This window comes from Muscardinus avellanarius (assembly GCF_963383645.1).
Source record: "Muscardinus avellanarius genome assembly, chromosome: 4".
Taxonomy (NCBI): domain Eukaryota; kingdom Metazoa; phylum Chordata; class Mammalia; order Rodentia; family Gliridae; genus Muscardinus; species Muscardinus avellanarius.
The window spans coordinates 53,510,623-53,530,355 of NC_137789.1; the positions used below are offsets into that span (position 1 = coordinate 53,510,623).

The window sequence follows — 19,733 nt, forward strand, 5'->3', positions numbered from 1 at the left end:
GGTCCCTCGGGTGACGGCGGGAGGATGTGGCGGGGCAGCCAGAGGAGGGAAGGACCGCGCGGGCGGGAGGGCAGAGGAGGGACCCGGCCGGGCCAGCCGCTCCCGCCGGCGGCCTCCAGGGGGCGGTGGCGAGCGCGGGCCGGAGGAGCGGAGCGGAGCGGAGCAGAGCGCTGGGCGCGAGCCTCAGCTTGGACTCAAGGATAGAAGATGGTTAGAGAGCGACACACACACACACACACACACACACACACACACACTCACTCACTCACTCACTCACTCACTCACTCACCAGAGGGGATTTCCTTTCTTCTGGGAAGGAGGCAGTCACCCTGGAAAGTTGCCTGGAAATGAGTTACCAGCCCGAGCTGCTGGGCTGGGAGGCGGGGATGCTGGTGGAAATGGGAAGAGGTCGGCGGCGATGGGTGGCGGTGGTGATTACAAGTACACACCAAACAGTAATGACCATGGTAATAGCTACCGCTTAAAAATAACAACTACTGTTTATTAAGGGCTTAGCAGAGGGCAGGAGCTTAGCTAAGAAGGTTACTCGTATATTTTTTGTTTTTCCATGAGATTCTTTGGGCATCCCCTTGAGAAGATACTATCCGTGCCCTCTAATTAGGACACAAGCAAATGAAGCTTAGCAGATGCTAAGTAACCCGCCCTGGTCCCCACAGCTAATAGGGGCAGGAGGGTTCTTCCGAAGAGGACCGGGTCCGGCCCTACCCGGAAGGCTCCATTGCCCATTCATCTGTTCCTTCTATAGTCACATAGGAAGGAAATACCAAATTTTGAGTTAAAATTGTCTTTACGACAAGTAACAGGTTTTCTTTGAGATGCACATTTTTTCTGGGTATTCTTTTTAGAAACCTCAAACGTGAACTTAATTGCTATTATTTTTCTGACTTGTACCAAATAGGAACAAGATTCCCCAGTCACCTAGAGAACCAAGCTGCGCCGTTAAAGACATAGCCCCAGTCTGCCTAGTCCCAAGCCCAAGGTGCTCCTCAGTTTGTGTGCTGTGTCCTTGACTTATATCAATCCTGTGATTTGTGCAGCTGGGCCTTACTAACTATAGAAATGACTTTCATTATCCTGACAAGTGTTGACTCTATGGTGTTGACATTATACAGAATTTTGATTTCTTAAATGCCCTACTCATTAAATGTTTGTAATTGCATAATGCAATTTTCCGAGGAAGAATCTGTGTCCCAAAAAACTTAAAAGACTTGCCCAAGTGACCTAGATTTCACGCCAAGATGAGGATTCGCAGAACAAAACTGAAAGGGTAACTTCAAGGAATCACTCTCAAGTCTCTTCTCAGATTATAGCTTTCAGAAGTGAGAGCCAACCATCCCTTTTGTCCTATATTGCCAGATAAAAACACACTAATACCCTACATTCTGCATTTGTTTAAATCTTACATAGTGTTCTAACAGAAACATATCCATATCTTACTTGGTAATGTTTCATATCTTATTTAAGCATGTTACAAAAGTAGGTACAGAATGAATGAGAAAAAAAGAAAGCAAAGCTTGTCAAAAGAAATTTTTATGTGTCGGATCAAATTTGAAAAGTCTAGATAATTTAGCCCAAATAATTCATTTGTCAAAATTTAGTTAAGATTGTCTTGACTCGGATTGAATAAGGCAGGGTCACTCTGTTGCTATCAACTCCTGGAAATATTTCAACAAGGAGAATTGAGAGTGCTGCAGGCATTCTGTCATCAACTCATATGAGCCTATCCATCCCTTTCTGTCCTGTAGGAAAGGACAGGGAACTCTATCAAAAGCAATGCCCTTAACCCCATCTCACCTCAAGAAAGGCCAGATTTGCCCTCACTCCAAGAAACCTCCCATCTGGATCCTACCATCCCATCATTGAAGGCTGGCCATGCCAGCCCTACACATCCAGAGAAACTCCCATTCCTACCAAGCATGCGGTCACTCCTCACATAGCCTGTACTGCCAGCTGCATCCCTAGTCCTCATCACTGCCATCCACATGTTAACATGTTCTAAATGGTTTTCTCTACACATGGGAAATCTCTCTGAACATACATCTCTCATATGCTTCCCAGGTTCTTCCTTCTTTATTCCATTGTACAATTTTATTAGGGTTCTCCAGAGAAATTAGATGGCAGATTGATAGAAAGAAAGCAAGAAAGCAAGAAAGCAAGAAAGCAAGAAAGCAAGAAAGCAAGAAAGCAAGAAAGCAAGAAAGCAAGAAAGAAAGAAAGAAAGAAAGAAAGAAAGAAAGAAAGAAAGAAAAAAGAAAGAAAACAATTTTAGGAAATTGGCTCACCTCATTATGGAAGCAAGTTGGAGGTTTGAAATCTAGGAAAGCTGTTGGAGGTATTTTCATTCAAAACTTAGGAAAAATAGCAAGTACCACAAAATTTTTTTTAAAATGTCTATAACTGTTAATCCTATTCCTAATCATGCTTCCCAAGAAAATGCTAAGAGAGTCTGTCAAAGTTGTATGTACAAGGATGTTCATCACGGGTTTTTTTTTTTTTCCAGTACTGAGGATGGAACTTGGGGGCACTGCACCTCCGAGCTACACAACCAGCCTTATATTATAGCTTTTTTTAATTTTTGAAACAGGGTCTCACTAAGTTGCAAAGGACATTGCTAAGTAGCTGAGGCTGCCTGCGAAGTGTGATCCTCCAGTCTCAGCCTCCCAAATGCTAAGGTTACAAGCGTGCACCACCACACCTGGCTATCACAAGGTATTTATAACAGAAAAAAAAAATCAAGAAACAACAGAAATGCTAATGATAAGAAGGAAGAAAAGCTTATGTCCCTGTCACGAGAATGCTATCATAGTTCTATAGCTGCTTTGGAAGCAGCTACTTCACCCTGAACAAGCCCGGTGCTGACTGTGGCCCCAGCTGAGGTCATATGCCTGAAACTTCATAGAAAACCCTAAGCTAGAACCATCCAGCCCAGGCCACTGAAATCATGGCATAACAAATGAGGATTGTTGTCATGGCCACTTTGTTTTGAGACCAGTCTTTTTTTTTTTTTTTTTTTGCAACAATAGAAAGCTAATACAAGCCGGGCCTGGTAGTATGCACCTGTAATCTCAGTACTTGGAAGGCTGAGACAGGAGAATCACAGGTTCAAAGCCAGCCTCAACAATTTAACAAGGCCCTCAGCAACGTAATGAGACCCTTTTTCAAATAAAAAAATAAAATAGGGCTGGGGATGTGGCTCAGAGTGGAATGTTCCTGGGTTCAACCCCCAGTATCACCAAAAAAAAAACAAAAAAAAAAAAGGAAAGAAAGAAAAAAGAAAAGAAACATAGCTACCAACAAAGAAAACCAGTTAAAAAGACCTGGGTTGTGGGGCTTATATTCTAGCAGAAGGAGCTAGATAGAAACTAACTATATAAAGTGATAATGAGACAGTAGAGAGGAGCATGGGATGTTAATGGAGTTGCAATTTTAGAAGCAGTTAGGAAAGTCCTCACTAGAAAGATAACACTTGAGAGAATACCCAAAAGAAGTGGGGAGTAAGCTATTGAAGGGGAGAGATCTCCAGGCAAGAAGGTCAGAGAGCAAGGGCACACCTGGGGTGGCTGCAGACCAATGAGGAAGTGACCAAGGTCAAGTCACAGAGAGCATCTCTGGACATTGTTAATATCTTGCTCTTATTCTTAGTGATGAGAGAACATCTGAGGGTTTTGAGATAAGAAATGACTTGATCTAATTATCATTTTAGCAGTGGCTGCTAGGTTGGGTAGAGATTAAAGCCAGGGACAAGTTAGAAAGTGATTGCAAGAGTCCAAATGAGAGACAGATGATAGGAAGTTAAATCAGAATGTGCTATCGTGCCGGGCGTGGTGGCGCAGGCTTGTAATCCCCATGCTTGGGAGGCGGAGACAGGAGGATGGCGCAGGTTCAAAGCCAGCCACGCTGGCTTAAGAGACCCTGTTTCCAAATAAAAGTAGAAAAATAGGTCTGGGAGTGTATCCCGGAGGTAAAAGGGCTTCCAGGAACCCCAGTACTACCAAAAAAAAAAAAAAAAGAATGTGCTAATCACTGGCTGTTCATCTTTTTCTGAATTTTCCCAGTTTCTACAGTGATTCTTCATGACTTTTCTAATTCAAAAGGAAAAAAATAAGCCGGGTGTGGTGACACACGCTTGTAATCCCCGCGCTTGGGAGGCTGAGGCAGGAGGATCACATGGGTTCAAAGCCAGCCTCAGCTACTTAGTGAGGCTTTCAGCAACTTAGTGAGACCCTGTTTCCAAATAATATATATATAAAAAGGTCTGGGAGTATAGCCCGGAGGTAGAAAGCCTCTGGGTTCCACTCCTAGTACCACCCAAAAAAAAAAAAAGGAAAAAATAAAATTTCAAGAATCAAATGTTTGTAAAATACTTTATTGACCTCAAAAATGTTTTTGTTTTATCATACATTAGATGTTCCGGTCACTTGTAGTAGCACCTCAGCGATACAAAACAGTCAAAAACTGGCTGCAAGGCCAGGCACAGTGGTGGCACATGCTTGTAATACTGGTACCTGGGAGACTGAGACAAGAAGATGGAAGGTTTAAGACCAGCTCTCAGCAACCTAATGAGATCCTATTTCAAAAAAAAAAAAAGGGGGGGGGGGGCCTGGAGTGAAGCTCAGAGGTAGAATGTCCCTGGTTCAATCCCCAGGACACCCCCCCCCCGTCACAAACATACATGCAAAGTATGCTTTAGTCTGTGTGTGCTCTGAAAAAAAATAACAATTTTTTCAATGAAAAACAAAATCATTATTGAGTTTTAGATAGCTTGAGAGTTTACAATATGGACTGAACTTCATAATTACATTCTTTTTCTATTTCTTCCTTTTTTCCCTTGGTTTTCCAATGTTGCTAAAATTCAGCACGTCAAACATAACAGCACACTGCCTTATTTGCTTTTGCCAGTTTTCCATTTGAAGCATAGACCTGATAAATATTTCGCAATTCTTCTAATTTTTAACCATTGCTTTCGTTTTAATCAAGCATCATAAAAATGTAAAAGGACTTCATGTACCCTTTGGATATTTTTATAGTCTTTGTGATTTCTATTTGGCCATTCTTAACCTTCAAATAGGCAAGTCCTTCTTTGAGACTGCAATTAGTTCAGGTTCAAGATTTCTAGGCATTTGGCCAAGAGATTGTTCTAGATAAAATTTGTATAATTAAATTAAAAACATATTTGTAGAGCACCTATTACAGTGTTATGCTAATCTTAGTCATGCTGATGATAGTGCATTAAAACATTTAATAATGCACTGGCTCTAATCTCTTTTGATTTTTAGACTTTGGGAAATTTTATTTCATTCACAAATGCTTATGCCATATCCCCATGTGAGGGAAATATATAATTCTGGGTGGAAATCCAAAGGTGATTGTGTCATGGACCTAGGTTCTGAAGAGTACATGAGAGACAAGCCTGCACACAAGTAATATGATTATAGAAAAGACACAGGGAAAAGCAAAAGCCTGTGACTTCCTACAGCTTCAAACAAACCTGCCCAAGCAAGTAGTTTTTTTCTTCTTTTCCTCACTAAAAAGAATTCATTTTTTTCTATTTCTTTCATGTATGTGTGTGTGTGCATGTGCATGCACATGTGTGTGTTAGTGTGTGTGTGTGTGTGTGTGTGTGTGTGTGTGTGTGTGTGTGTGTGTGTGTGTGTTTTACTGGGAATTGAACTCAGGGGCATTCTACCTCTGAGCTACATTCCAATCTTATTTTATTTTATTTTATTTTATTTTATTTTATTTTATTTTGAAACGCTCTAAGTTGCGAAAGGCCTTGCTCAATTGGCAGCAAACCTGCAATCCTTTGGTCTCAGCCTCCCAAATTCTGGGATTACAGTGAGTAGTGCCACCACACCCAGCTTCACTGTATTTTTTCATTAACTAGTTCTTAGCCTCCTGATATTTCTGGAACTTGACCTAGATAGAAAGGTGAAGGATTCTGTTTGTTCTGCTATATTTTCTTATATAAACTATGTTCTAAATGTTCATTCATAATCTACAAATAAATGCTTCTGTCACAGAGAGGTTAAAAAATAGACTCCTAGCCAGGCATGGAGTCTACAGGTTTATGCCTGTAATCCCAGTACTTGGAGACTGAGACAGGAGTGTTGCAGGTTTGAGGTTAGCCTCAGCAATTTTGTGAGATCCTGTTTCCAGATAAAAAATAAAATAGGGGCCAGGTGTGGTACTGCACGCTTGTAATCTCAGCATTTGGGAGGCTGAGACAGGAGGATCACGCTTCACGAACAGCCTTAGTGAAGCCCTCTGCAACTCAGTGAGACCCTGTTTCAAAATAAAGAATAAAAATTAGGACTGGGAGTGTAGCTCAGAGGTAGAACACTCCTGGGTACCATCCTCAGTACTGCAAAAATAACATAAAATAGGATTAGCGGTGTATCTGAGAGGTAGAAAGCCCCTGGGTTCAATCTTAATATGACAAAAAGGACTTCCCATTTCCACAATCAGCCATGAAAATTGTAGAATATAATTGACTTCTCACAAAAAATGCAGATTTCGAGGAAGAATCGCTTTATGATGTATTTGGTCTACAAAAAAAAAAAAAAAAAAAAAAAAACTAGACCGGAATGTGGAATGCATATAATTTGTATTGACTGGTGTATATTCAGGATACTTAAAGCAGCCACAGTAAGTGCAGGCATCCAAGCCTTGCCACGCCACCCCTGGGCAGCATCAGTCATTTCCTGAGCCACTGCCTTCTTGTCTGCAACCAGTCCATCCTCTAAGCTACTTGTGTGTGGTCACCAGAATTATTCCCCACAGCTAGCATCTCATGCATGTGTATACATGTGGTACTTGGGTGTAGTGGGGAGAAGTTCTTCACTGTCTATATAATAGGAGCTCAAATTCTGGTTTCTTTTTCTTTCTTTCCTCCCCTTTCTTTCTTCTTTTCTTTCTAATTCAGTTTGAAAACATTAGATCTCAGAATGAGAAGAAAGATGGCAGAGCCTGAATAGCATGGGAAAACCATCTCTGCAAGGGGCAGCTATGTGGGTGGCAGCTGCCCAGGTGGCTGGTGGGAGCCCAGCGGAGGAGAAGAGGGAACCTCCATTGGGTGGGGTGGGGAGGTAGGTGGCAGCAGTGAAGGAAGACAAACCTCATGAGTATATTAGAATAATGGAGAAGTGGGGGTGTGGTGGCATATACCTGTAATCTCAGTATATAGGAGGCTCAGACAGGAGGATCAAAATTTCAAAGACAGCCTCAGCAATGTAGAGAGACTCTCAGTAACCTAGCGAGACCTTGTTTCAACACACAAAAATAAAAAGGGTTGGAGGTGTAGCTCAAAGGTAGAATGCGCCCTTGTTTAATCCCCAGCACCACACACATGCCTGCACACACACACACACACACACACACACACACACACACACAACAACAACAACAACAACAACAACAACAACAAAAAGAAGTCAGGTTTCTCATGTCTGGGAAAGGAAATTACAAATAAGATGGTTAGAAAACTAAAATAAACCCTATGATATTTCATTGGAATTGAAGATATTAGCATGAACTCATGGTTTATATCTATAGAATAAATACAGTTGGTGAGGACTGTGAAGACTTACAGATAAGTAGAGACAAATGGTATATACATGCATACGTATGTTACCTAGCTCTGTTCACTAAGATCTGGAAGCATCAATATTCCTGGATCTTGGTTTCTAAGTATTATTCTTCACTAAAAGAAGCCAGGACTGTAGGACTGGGTAAGTATAGGTCCAAGACGAGCCTGGAATGTTTGGTCATGCAAATAAGTAAAAATTGGTCAAAGGATGGCAAGAATAGGTCAAAATCAAAGGGACAGGCAAGTCCTTGAAGCAGAACTTATTGGCCCAAATTGAGCAATGTAAATATCAAAACAAGTTATGGGTTGTAAGACAGCAACCCATGAGCCCATACTGCTATAAATAAGTAAATGAAAAATAAATGAGCAGATAGGGAAGAAAGCTTTTATTTGTAATGGAATGTCAACTGTTGACTGCACAAGGATGATGGGCAATGGAAATAAAAAATGACAATTTGATATCATAGCAATTAATGCAAAGTTCAGGTGCATCTGAAGGCAGAACGTACCATCCCTCTGTGACACTGGTTGGTGCAGAGGTACTATGCTATGCTCCTCAGGCAGCAGTGGTGTGGGCCACAGAGACGTACATCTCAAGCACTTACAGAGAGTCCTAGCCACACTCTTTCCCAAAACATTTCCTCTGCCTGCCAGGAAGCTCACCTTCTCCACTGGTTTTGAGTTACTTCCCTTTTCAACTCCCTAAGAAAAATTCAGATCAGAGTACTGTCTGCATTTCTGAAATCTTTTGCTTTCAGCCCAGAATCATGAGCATCACTGATAAGCATCGGAAGTAAAAGAACCCAAACTTGTGATGTAGAGGTTTATCTACTTTCTGGGATTGCTAGGGGGTGAGGGGGAAATTATTTTTATTCTTTTAAACCTTCTGTTGCTTTGAGTATTAAAAAAAAACCAATATTTTAACCAATAATTCCACCATGCTGCTCATTCTCTAAGGGTCAATAAAGTTTATAAAAGTTTTAAAGTTGGTATAGAGCCAAGAAGTAAGTAGCTAAAGCTTTGTAGGCGCTATGTGGTTTCTGTCACAGCTACTCAATTCTAATGTTGTAGCATGAAGGTTGGCATGGTATTACATAGACAACAGGCAGGTCTATGCAACAATTAAATTTTATTTATGGATATTAAAATATAAATTTAAGAGAATGCTCCTGTGCCCACAACATATTGGCTTTATTTTTACCCCCCCCCATATAAAAATGTAACATTGTTTTTAGTTTGTGGGCTGGATAAAAATAAGCAGTGGGCCAGATCTGGTGTTTGGGCTGGAGTGGGCTGATTTCTGCTTGAAAATAATTAGACAAGAACTGTAACAGGAATGTTTCTAGAATTCAGAATTATTTTCTTCCATTAATAGCATATGGTTTTGCAGTGATCATGGCCCTTACCTACCCCTTTCTGCAAAGAATCATCATTTTGAAAGCATTCACAATCCAGGCGATTGAGCCCTTTAAGAATAAGAAATGTGTCATTTGCTTCCTTTCAGCTCCCACGGAGCCTATGTGCTCAAATTATTTTGATTGAATGAAACTGGGTAGTGGGGAGAATAAGACTGAATAGATTAAACAAGCTTGGTATGCAGTATCATCTATACAAGGCTGCTTGGTTTGGGCAGAGGACTGTGAGTTTTGTTCTAGGTAGTTTGTAATTATTTATGAGTACTCTCATTTTCTTCTCCCTAATTACCTTTGTTAAATCTGGGATTGCTTCCAAGGCAGTTCTTTTAGGACCAAGTCTGTATAAAGAGCTCTGCGTTGCTGAGTTTCAGCAGGAAAACTAGTGCTTTTGAAAGACTTTTTGTTCAATGATTTTATTCATTTTTAAGATTGTTAGCAAAATTGAAATATTATCTTTACATGTAAAGACTGCTTTTTAAAACAAAATCCTTTAAGAAACTGTTTCTTTCTAAAAGTATGGTTCATTTGGTTCATAGAAAATAAGGTTCTCAAAAGTTAACATGCTCCTTGTATCTTAGTAATACCTTATGCTTCTATGTATGCATGTATGTATGTATGCATATGTATTACAGTACTGGAAATTGAACCAAGGGGCATTCTGCCTCTGAGCTATAACCCAACTTTATTTTACTTACTTATATTCGTTTTATTTTGAAACAGGGGTCTCACTAAGTTAGGGCACTCTAAACTGGGATCCTCTTGACTCAGCCTCCCAAGTATTGGGATTAAGGGTGTGTGCCACCACACCTTGATTCCTGTTTTGTATTTAATTAACTTTGCACAATAATCCTGTGAAGTAAGTAGGACGGGGATAAAGTCAAGACTCTTTCAGGTTCAAGACAGATTTTTTAAATAGCCCATGGTAGTTTAACCGCTTTCTCTCAAAAGTAACATTTCAGCTCAGGTAATTGAGAAATGGAGGGAGGGATCTTTCTTCCATCAATGGCTGAAACCAAAGACTCACATGATATCATCAGAGTCCTCTGTTCTGTTGTTCAGATGTGTTTTCTGTTGATCTTTTTTTCTCCCACGGTAGATAGGCCTCCTCAGGGCTGCTGGAGCAGATGGCCACAGGCAACCTCATCTCCTGTATCCTGGCCCACCACCACCAAATACAAGAGACAATATCCCACTAGCTCTAGTTGGAAAATCCTAAGAGGGTTGTAATTATTAGTCCAACCCAGACTTGAGAAGAGTGGTTAGCCAGCCGCAAAGGATGCTGAGCAGATGGTTAGTGTCCCTTGATGTGAGTTCAATGGTTATCTACATGTGAAAAGGAGGCACTGAAATGAGGTAACTTTTCCAAGGTCATAGGGTTGATTGGTAGGAGAGGTAAAACAGAAACCATGCCTCCTCACTCGATCTACTGCCTCTGCTATAGTCTGAATAACCATGTTATTTCCTTGATCTATGTATCTTTATTTCACCATTTTAAAATAAAGCTAGATTCCACAGTGTTTAACACTGTAATGTCATCCCTTTATATCTATTTCTTTGTCTTCTGCATATATATTAATAATGTCACACTCAAGAAACCATAATTATATCTGTCTTATTAGCTTCAATACTTGTGAATAACTCTGGTCTTGTAAAAATAATCTAATGGTTTTCTGAAGCTTTTGTTTTGTTTGGTTTTACTCCCACACATTTTAGGCATCTTATACCAGTATTTTAAGATATTTTTATTATCTCATTTATTTATTTTTGTGGAACTGGGGATTGAACCCCTGGAGGAGGGATTCCACCTCTGAGCTATAGCCCCAGACCTATGTTATTTTTTATTTTGAAACGTGATCTCACTAAGTTGTTTAGGGGTTTGCTAAGTTGCTGAGGTTGGCCTCATTCCCCTGCCCCAGTCTTCCAAGTACTGATATTACAGATGTGTACAACCACTACCAGCTTTAATTTTTTTCTTGTGTGTATGTGGTACGAGGGATTACACCCAGGGGTGTTATACCTCTGAGCTATACCTCTACTCCTCCTCTTATTTTTTTATTTTGTTTTTATGTGCTTTTATTGGTGTATTATAGTCTCATATCATAATGTAAATCATGTTGACAGTGACATATATGCACATAGCACTTGGCGGGTCCCTCCCCGACCTCCCCCTTCCCCCCTTCCCTATACACAGTCCTGAGACTGACGTTGGTATATTCACATACGTACATATAGTCGATGATAATGTTTCCTTAATGAACCTCAGTCTTCCTCCTCCTCCCCTTCCCTTAGACCACCTCCCTGGAGTTTCTCCTCCATTATCTGGCATCCCTGTGCTATCCCTAATACTTTCTAGCTTGAATTGGAGAAAACATATGTCCCTTCTCTTTCTGGGCTTGTCTATCTCACTTAACATAATATTCTCCAGGTCTTTCTATCTTCTTGCAAATGACATGATTTTGTTCTTCTTTATTGCTGAGTAGAATTCCATTGTGTCTATTTCCCATAATTTTGCAATCCATTCATCTGTTGATGGACACCTAGGTTAGTTCTATAGTTTGGCTATTGTGAATTGTGCTGCTATAAACATGGGAATGCATATATTACTGTAGTTCTCTAGTTTCAACCTCTTTGGAAAGATACCCAGGAGTGGTATAGCCAGATCATATTGTGGATCCATTCCCAGTTTTCTGAGGAATCTCCACACTGATCTCCATAGTGGCTGAACTAGTTTATAATCCCACCAACAGGGTAGAAGAGTTCCTGTTTCCCCACATCCTTGCCAACATCCTTGCCATCATTCATTGTTACTTGACTTCTTGATGATTGCTACTCTGATTGGGGTTAGATGGAATCTCAGCCTAGTTTTGATCTGCATCTCCCTGATTGCTAATGATGTTGAACTTTTTTTTATATATCTATTGGCCATTTGTATTTCCTCTTTTGTGAAGTGTCTATTTTTTTCCCCTTTGAATTCAACAGTATCTCGCTAAGTTGCTGAGGTTGGCCTAGAACTTTTGATCATCCTGTTCCAGCCTCCTAAGTACAAGGATTACAGGTGTGGGCCACTGTGCCCTGCTTTTAAGGTGTTTTAAAGGGTTGATTTTAGCCAAGGCATGGTGGTACACACCTGAAATCCAGTACTTGGGAGGCTGAGACAGCAGAATTGCAAGTTTAAGACCAGCATCAGCAACTAAGTAAGACTCAGAGACCTAGCAAGAAACTGTTTCAAAACAAAAAGTAAAAGGGTTATAGGTGTTTGGCGGGTGGGATTTCATTCCCAATGGGGTGGAACTCCACTTGGTGGTGAGGCTTCAGGCTTTGTGTGCAGCCCTGCATAGTGAGCGGGATTATGCTTGGTGGGCAGGGCCTTGATCAATGGCCAGGACCTCTCTCCTGGGTCAGTTGGGTAGCTCAGATGTAGAATGTCCCTGGGTTCAATCCCCAGTACTACAAAACAACAACCTCAGCAAAAAGATTGATCTTTAATTACAAAAATATGAATAAGCATACATTAACAAGTAATTATGCCTTTTAATATATTTCTTAGTGATGAGCATAAATATAAGATGATTTATAGTAACATGGCTCATCTTTCTATAGTAAATGGCTGACAGCACAGAAAGAGGACTTACGTAAATGCCTACCTAGGTGGATTCTAGTCTGGTTTTGGCAACAACTAATTGTAAGACTGCCAGCAAAGGGTTCCAACTGAGCTTCAGTGGTATACTCATTTGGAAAAAGAGGGTAGTATTGCCTTATTTGGAAACTTAGAGCAAAATGTAGGCTGAGCTTCTGTTCAAAATGTTACAAAATTTAAGAAGCTGAGAAAGGAGGATCTAGGTGCATGGACAGCCTCAGCTACTTAGTGAGGCATTCTGCAACTTAATGAGACCTTGCTTCAAAATAAATAATAATAGGAGCCAGGCATGGTGGCACAGGCTTGTAATCCCAGCATTCAGGGGGGCTGAAACCAGAGGATCACGGTTCGCAGACAACCTCAGCTACTTAGTGAGGCCCTCTGCAACTTAGTGAGACGCTGTTTCAAAATAAAGAATAAAAAAATAGGGAAAGGGGTGTGGCTCGGAGGTCAAATTCCCCTGGGTTCCATCCTCAGACCAAAAAAAAAAAAAAAAAAAAAAAAAGGACTGGGGGTGTGGCTTGGAAGTAAAATGCCCCTAAATTACATCCCCAGTAATGCAAGAGAAAAAAAGATTACAAAATGACATATAAATGTCAATACTTCTACATTTGTTTTAAATTTGGCTTTTCCAATGACATTAACAAAATAAGTGTGGAACATGTGAAAATGGTTAACTTTAACGGGAATGGCCTGTTAGAAGAATTGAGTCAATTTCCTAAAAAAACCCAACCAAGAACGCTTCATTGGGGAAACACACACACACACACACACACACACACACACACACACACACACACACACACACACACACACACACACACCCTGAAGGCAAAAAAGTTTAAGTTCCATGGTGCTTTGAGTTCTGTATTTTATAGTGACTGGGTTTTGTACCTCTGCGACCAATCCTGTCAGAAATTCTCATCTCGAAGCAAGGAATTTTCAGTGTAAAAATCATTTTAACTTTTTGCTCATAATAAATGCTCTCCTCTGAGCTGATTAGATCTTTTTCAGTGCAGCCCTGGACGCGTCCAGCGGGGCGCAGCGCCACCTGCTGGGAGCTGAGTGGCGTGGGCAGAGACAGTCAGAGCAGCGGCGGAGGACTTGGCGTAAGGACTCCAACACCTCTGTGAGCGAACCCAACCCGGAAAGTCAAGATCTTGGCCGCCCGGAGCGTGCCAAGGAGTCGGGACTTCCCCTGGTGGGTGGAGCCTCAGCCTGTGGGCGTGGCTTCGCTCTGTTTACAGCATCTGGCTAAGTGGAAAATAATTGGTCTGGTGGGCGGGACTACGCCAGGTGGGTGGAAATTGCTCGGGGCAGGGGTGAAGTCGGACTCCACTCGAGGGCGGGATTCAGATTGGTGGGCGGGGCTCGCGCTACGCGCACGAGCCCACAGAGGGGGCGGGGCCTCACTCCCTGGGGGCGTGGCTCCACAGAGGGCGGGGCTTGGCGCTTGGGCGGGGCTACGCCTGGCTGGATCCGGGCCCCGGAACTTCCTGGCGGTGTGCGTGCAGATGGCGTCACCTGGAGCTTAAGCGCCCGGACACGAGTGTCGGAGGTCTGGTGACAGGTTGCTGGCTTTCTGCGGCGGATCGCGGTGAAGTTCGCGGGTTGGGGAGGACAGGGCGGGTCTGGGGCCGCCGAGGGCGCGGTTCCGCCGGGGTCTGTCTCCGACATCTTTCTCTCCGGGGCCCCGGCCTGCCAGCCCCGGCCCGAAATCCCCGCGCCCTCCCAGGTCGGGGTACAGTTTGGGGCCGCACCTGTTACCACAGTTTTCACGTGGTTGTCAGAACTTTCTTAACCCCTCTCCAACCAGGCTGTGCCTGCTCCACGAAGCTTTCTCGTGTTCCCAACTCTAGCAGACCCCCTGCCCTGTGGCCCCGCGTCCTGGCTGCCTGCACCACCGCCTGCTGCTGCGTGTCTGCGGATGTTCCTTATCGTATACAGATCATATCTGAGCATGCGGATGTTCCATAAATATATATATACATGGCGCAACAGGTTTTAATGAGTACTCGATGAATAATTGGATTTGGGGGTACTCTTGGAGGGATTTTAGATTACTTAATTTGAATTTTGTTGTTGTTTTGTGGTATTGAGGATTGAACCCAGGGGCATTCTATCTATGAGCTTCACCCCCAGCCCTATTTTGTTCTAGGTAAATTGCTGAGGCCGCCGGGAATCTTTGATCCTCCTGGCTCAGCCTCCCGAGTACTGCGATTACAGGCCTGCGCCCCGACACCAGTTTGGTTTTAATACGTGTATTTTCGGCGTCTTGTGTTATAATCATGTACTTTCCGCGGCGTTCGTTTTCTTTAATAGAAGTATTGTCAGGTTTCAATAACAGCCTGGCTCTGTTAAGTCGCTATCTAAGGCTACGTTATCGACAGATAGACATTTCAATCAAGAGAGCTAGATGAGCAAAGGAGACACAAGAAGACTGCAAGATACCTTCAGAGAACAATTAGTAGCTTGCCAGATTTCACCTACACTCAGGGTACCAGTAATAACGCCAGGCCAAAGTTAATTTCCTCTTTGTGTATGAGTAGAGCAGTTTAAGTTTCTTAGCTTTGAGGAGGTTCATCACAAGGCCTGTACCAGACACTGCCGCTGGCTTGAACAAGGGGTTGGCAAACTTTCGATATAGGGTAAGACAATAAGTATTTTAGGCTTTGCAGGTTATAGCTGTAGCAGGATAGCAGCCAGCAACAACACATTATTGAATGGACTTGGTTGTGTTCCATTAAAACTTACAAAGACAGTTGTCCAGTCTGATTTGGTCATTGGGTGTAGTTTGCCAATCCAGTCTAACCCAATGGGCTCAGGGACTGCAGCAGTAGGCAAACTGTGGTTTGGGATTGATTTATTTATATAAGAGAAGCAATATCACATAATATATGCTCTGATCTAATATGCACAACTCTAAATCTTGACGCCCCAACTACTTACAGTGATATTTGATATTGAGTAAATCAACTTCTCTTTTCTTTTTTAACCTATAAAACAGGGATAATAGTACTTCATACAGAGTTGTGAGGAGATATAGCATATAAAATGCTAACATAATACTTGACATAGATGTTTGAATAAATGTTAGCTATTAATATTTTAAAAATTGTTCCTCACATGCATTATTAAAGTCAGATTTGAGAGATGTTTCTAAGGTAGAAGTCACAGGCTTAGTGTGCATTTAGATACAGAGCAAATACAGTAAGGTTTCAGAGCAAGAGCCTTTTACATAGAGGTAAGGAAACTGACAGTAATTTGAGTAGGAAGTATAAGATTGGGGACCTGTTTAGATAACTGCACAGGAGAGAAAGCAGAATAAAAAGGAGTTAAGAAATCAAAGAGAGCAGTCCCTAAAGGATGATCAGAACCAGGGTAGTATAGTAGTGTGTAGACTAGCAGAGGGATGGGCAGTAATGGTTAACATTGTAAGATACTGCAGGAAAAGTGGTGTTGATGAGATTTCAGCTAGATGTTAACTGAGTATCTTCTATGGGCCAAATACTGGGGTGCACCAAAGGATCAGGTAAATATTGCTGCACTCAAGTACAAAAAATCTAGTAGGGGTGAAAGACATGAGAATAATACATTTAGCCACTTTTAAAATAATCAGAAATAAGATGGAATTTCTTAGATTTAATTGGTAACTTTAAAAGCTTAGAATTTAGTTCATAAATGTAAGCAGCTTAATTGAACTCCCTTTCTTTGTTTCTTTCTTTCTTAGACAATGGCCAAGAACAAATTCAGGGGGCAGAAGTCTAGGAATGTATTTCACATAGCCAGCCAAAAAAATTTTAAAGCTAAAAACAAAGCAAAACCGGTTACTACTAATCTTAAGAAGGTGAGTATTTGTTAAACACTTTTTTTTCTACAAGCATAGTTGTAAAGCTACTGAATAATTCTTTTATTTAAACCTAATGTTCATAGCCTTTCCTACAAAGGCAAAATGATTTTAAACATTCTTAAAAGAAAAATAACCTCTCTTTTTAAATTCAACAAATGTAAGAAAAAACATGTTAAGTGCAGATGTGTCAGGCACAGTTTAACAACTTTAGTTTTTTTAGAGCATAGAAATAAAAGTTTAAAATCCATCCTATGGTAAATAGTTCTTATCTCTCAACTCAGATATACTAGAGAACCTTGCAGAGCCAAAATATGGACTATCAGCCTGGACCCATTATATTTCTCCTCAGTAATTATCATTTTAGAACTCAAGTAATAAGTCTATAAGATGAAGATAAAATATTTCATTTCTTGAAATGCATAACTTGAAAAGTTTACTTTCTTTATATTTCAGAATATTTGAAAAATTTCATCATGTGTATTCTTTAACATTACTTTAAAAATGTTTTCAAATTTAATTCATCGGTAGAGTCAATTCTCCAGAATTCAGTAATTCTTACACTATTCCATAGAAAAGGGAATTCCCTTTTCTATCTATGGAATAGTGTAAGAATATTCCCTCAATGCTGGGGATCTAACCCAGGGGTGTCCTACTGTTGAGCTGTATCCCCAGCGCTTTTCACTTTTTGAGACAGGGGCTCACTAAATTGCCTGGGCTGGCCTTGAACTTGCGATCTGCCTATAGAGTTATTGAGATTACAGGCATGTGCCATTGTGCCTAGCTGAAAAGGGATACTTTCTTAAACTCATGAGCTAGCAAGTTTTAAGCTTTTGTTCAACAGTTTTGACTTTGTAAATTCCAGAAAAGAAATAAAGCAGGATCATATGATGGGGGTTTGTCTTCATAGTTGGCACTGAAGCCAAGACTCAAATGATAAGGAGCAAGCTGGGCATGGCGATGCACGCTTGAAGCCCCAGCATTTGGGAGGGTGAGACCAGAGGATCGTGGTTCATGGACAGCCTCAGATACTTAGTGAGGTCTCCTGCAACTTAGACCCTGTTTCAAAATAAAGAATAAAATAATAGGGCTGGAGCTAGGAATGTGAAGAGCTGGGAAGCACTGGCTGTAGTATTCACTAGGCAGAGAGAAGCAAATGCAGAAAATCTCCAAGCAAAGGCACAGTGTGGTGCATTTGATGTTTCATTTGGGTAGGAGGTACTGGAATCTTTATGTAATAGGTAGGATCTAAGAGAGCTAGAGACTGAGTAGAGAGCATGGTGGGAGAAAGTATCAAATACTTTCCTTAGAAAATGGGCTCAGTAGGTGAAGGTTCTAAGATTGCCAAGTATTAGATAAGTGATAAGTTGAAATTTGTGGTGATAACTAAAGTGAAGCCAATCCATCAGTTATGACTTTCTCAAGCTTCAGTTCTGGGCTCAGAAAGGGTTAGAGCTGGATTTAACCAGGTTGCCAAGCAAGTTTGATCAGGAGAGAGGAGAGGTTAAGTTAAAAGTGGATTGGGAAAAAAAACTGATTAAAATGTCGTGAAATCTGCTGGCTGAGGGAAAAATTGGGATGTAAACATGAAAAATGGTGAAATTCGTGGGAAAAGGTTTCAGTGAGATTTAGGAATTATTTATAAACCACATGAACTGTAAGGAGAAATAGTAGTACAAAGGTATTCCATAAACATACACGTCTGGGGAGGTAGTGGAAAAGATTCCTGGACATGTCCAAGAGACTTAGAGACCATAGGATTAGACTTTGTCAGCAAATACTGGAATGTTCTAATGCATACGGTGCAGAGTAGCTCAGGGTTTTGAAGGAGAAATTGTTTAGTAGCAAGGAATGAAAGACCACCACCCTCACCTCTTAGATTCAGTAGAAGAGGGCTGCTGGGGACTTCCATTAAGATAAGGTGTTCAGCGGGCATGGTGGCACATGCTTGTAATCTCAGTACTTGGGAGGCTGAGACAGGAGGATTGCAGGTTCATGGCCAGCCTCAGCTACTCAGTGAGACCTCTACAACTGTGAGACCCTGTTTCAAAATAAAGAATTAAAAAATAAGGCTGGGGGGTGTAGCTCAGAGGTAGAGTGCCCCTGCACTGCAATTAAAAAATCCCCAGCACTGCAATTAAAAAAAAAAAAAGGTGTTCAAGAAAAGCTCAGTGGTAGAGCACTTGTGTAGTATGCATGAGGTCCTAGATTCTATCCCCAGCACTACCAAAAGAAAAACAAATTCAAGAAAGACTCAATGATTTACTATTAGGAGAGACAGTTTTCTTATTTTATAGATGAGGGATGATAGCTCCACAGTCTAGAAGACTGTCATCACATATTTTGGCCTGCTTTTGCTAATAACGTTGAAGTGTAATACATGTCCATATAATTGTTATTTAAAAAAAAAACCTTTTGACTAAATTTGCCTCAAGACTATAACAATTTTAGTGCAAATTATTCCTACAACTTGGTAAGGTCAATAAAAGTGTTTAGATTTTTAGGTTTAATAAGATTAAAAACATTTTAACTTTAGTGGTAAAAGATTGGATTAATGTAATTTTTTTAATAGATAAACATTGTGAATGATGAGAAAGTTAACAGAGTGAATATAGCTTTTGTGAACATACAGAAGGAACTTGCAAACTTTTCGAAAACGCTTTCTCTTGAACCTCTTCAGAATGAGCTGGTAAGTAGAATTCATTTGCTGTTGAAGGCTAAAAATTAAACTTCAGGTTTTCAAGGCCTGTAAGTCAAGTGTAGTTTTTAATATTTGCCTCTCTAGTATATGTGGCATGGTATTCTGAATATAAGAATTTATTATCCTATATTCAAGGTATGAATAGAAGAAGTTAAACTGGATAATAAATAAAGAAGTTATTATTGTTTGCCAGAACTTCTGAATAAAATACTTCTCTCTCTTTAGATTCCTCAGCAGCAGCATGAAAATGAACCAGTTAATGTTGACGAAGCGACAAGATTAATGGCTCAGTTATAATATCATGGTGGTGTATCATATTCCCCAAAAAGATCAATAAAGTAAATGTTTTATACAACTTTATTTTTAAAAATCTTGTTAATGTACAGGCATTGGCACATTTTAAAAACAAACTACATCAACAGATCTTTCCTATACTCTAGGAAAGTGGAATGTCAGAAGTCAACAAAATGTGATAGCTTAAAGTGCTAAAACAGAAGGCACTTCACAAAATCTGTTCACTGAAATAG

At 40.8% G+C, this 19,733-nt stretch overlaps 1 protein-coding gene across 1 annotated transcript; it reads left to right on the plus strand.

Moving 5' to 3' along the window:
• Positions 1-14,181: 14,181 nt before the first annotated feature.
• Positions 14,182-19,503, plus strand: RBIS (ribosomal biogenesis factor; the record flags this gene model as incomplete). The annotated part of the gene is made up of 4 exons (XM_080693534.1): positions 14,182-14,255; positions 16,389-16,505; positions 19,078-19,194; positions 19,432-19,503. Exons 2-4 carry the CDS (start codon positions 16,392-16,394, stop codon positions 19,501-19,503), a joined length of 303 nt encoding a protein of 100 aa, XP_080549660.1. The 5' UTR covers positions 14,182-14,255; positions 16,389-16,391.
• Positions 19,504-19,733: the final 230 nt, after the last annotated feature.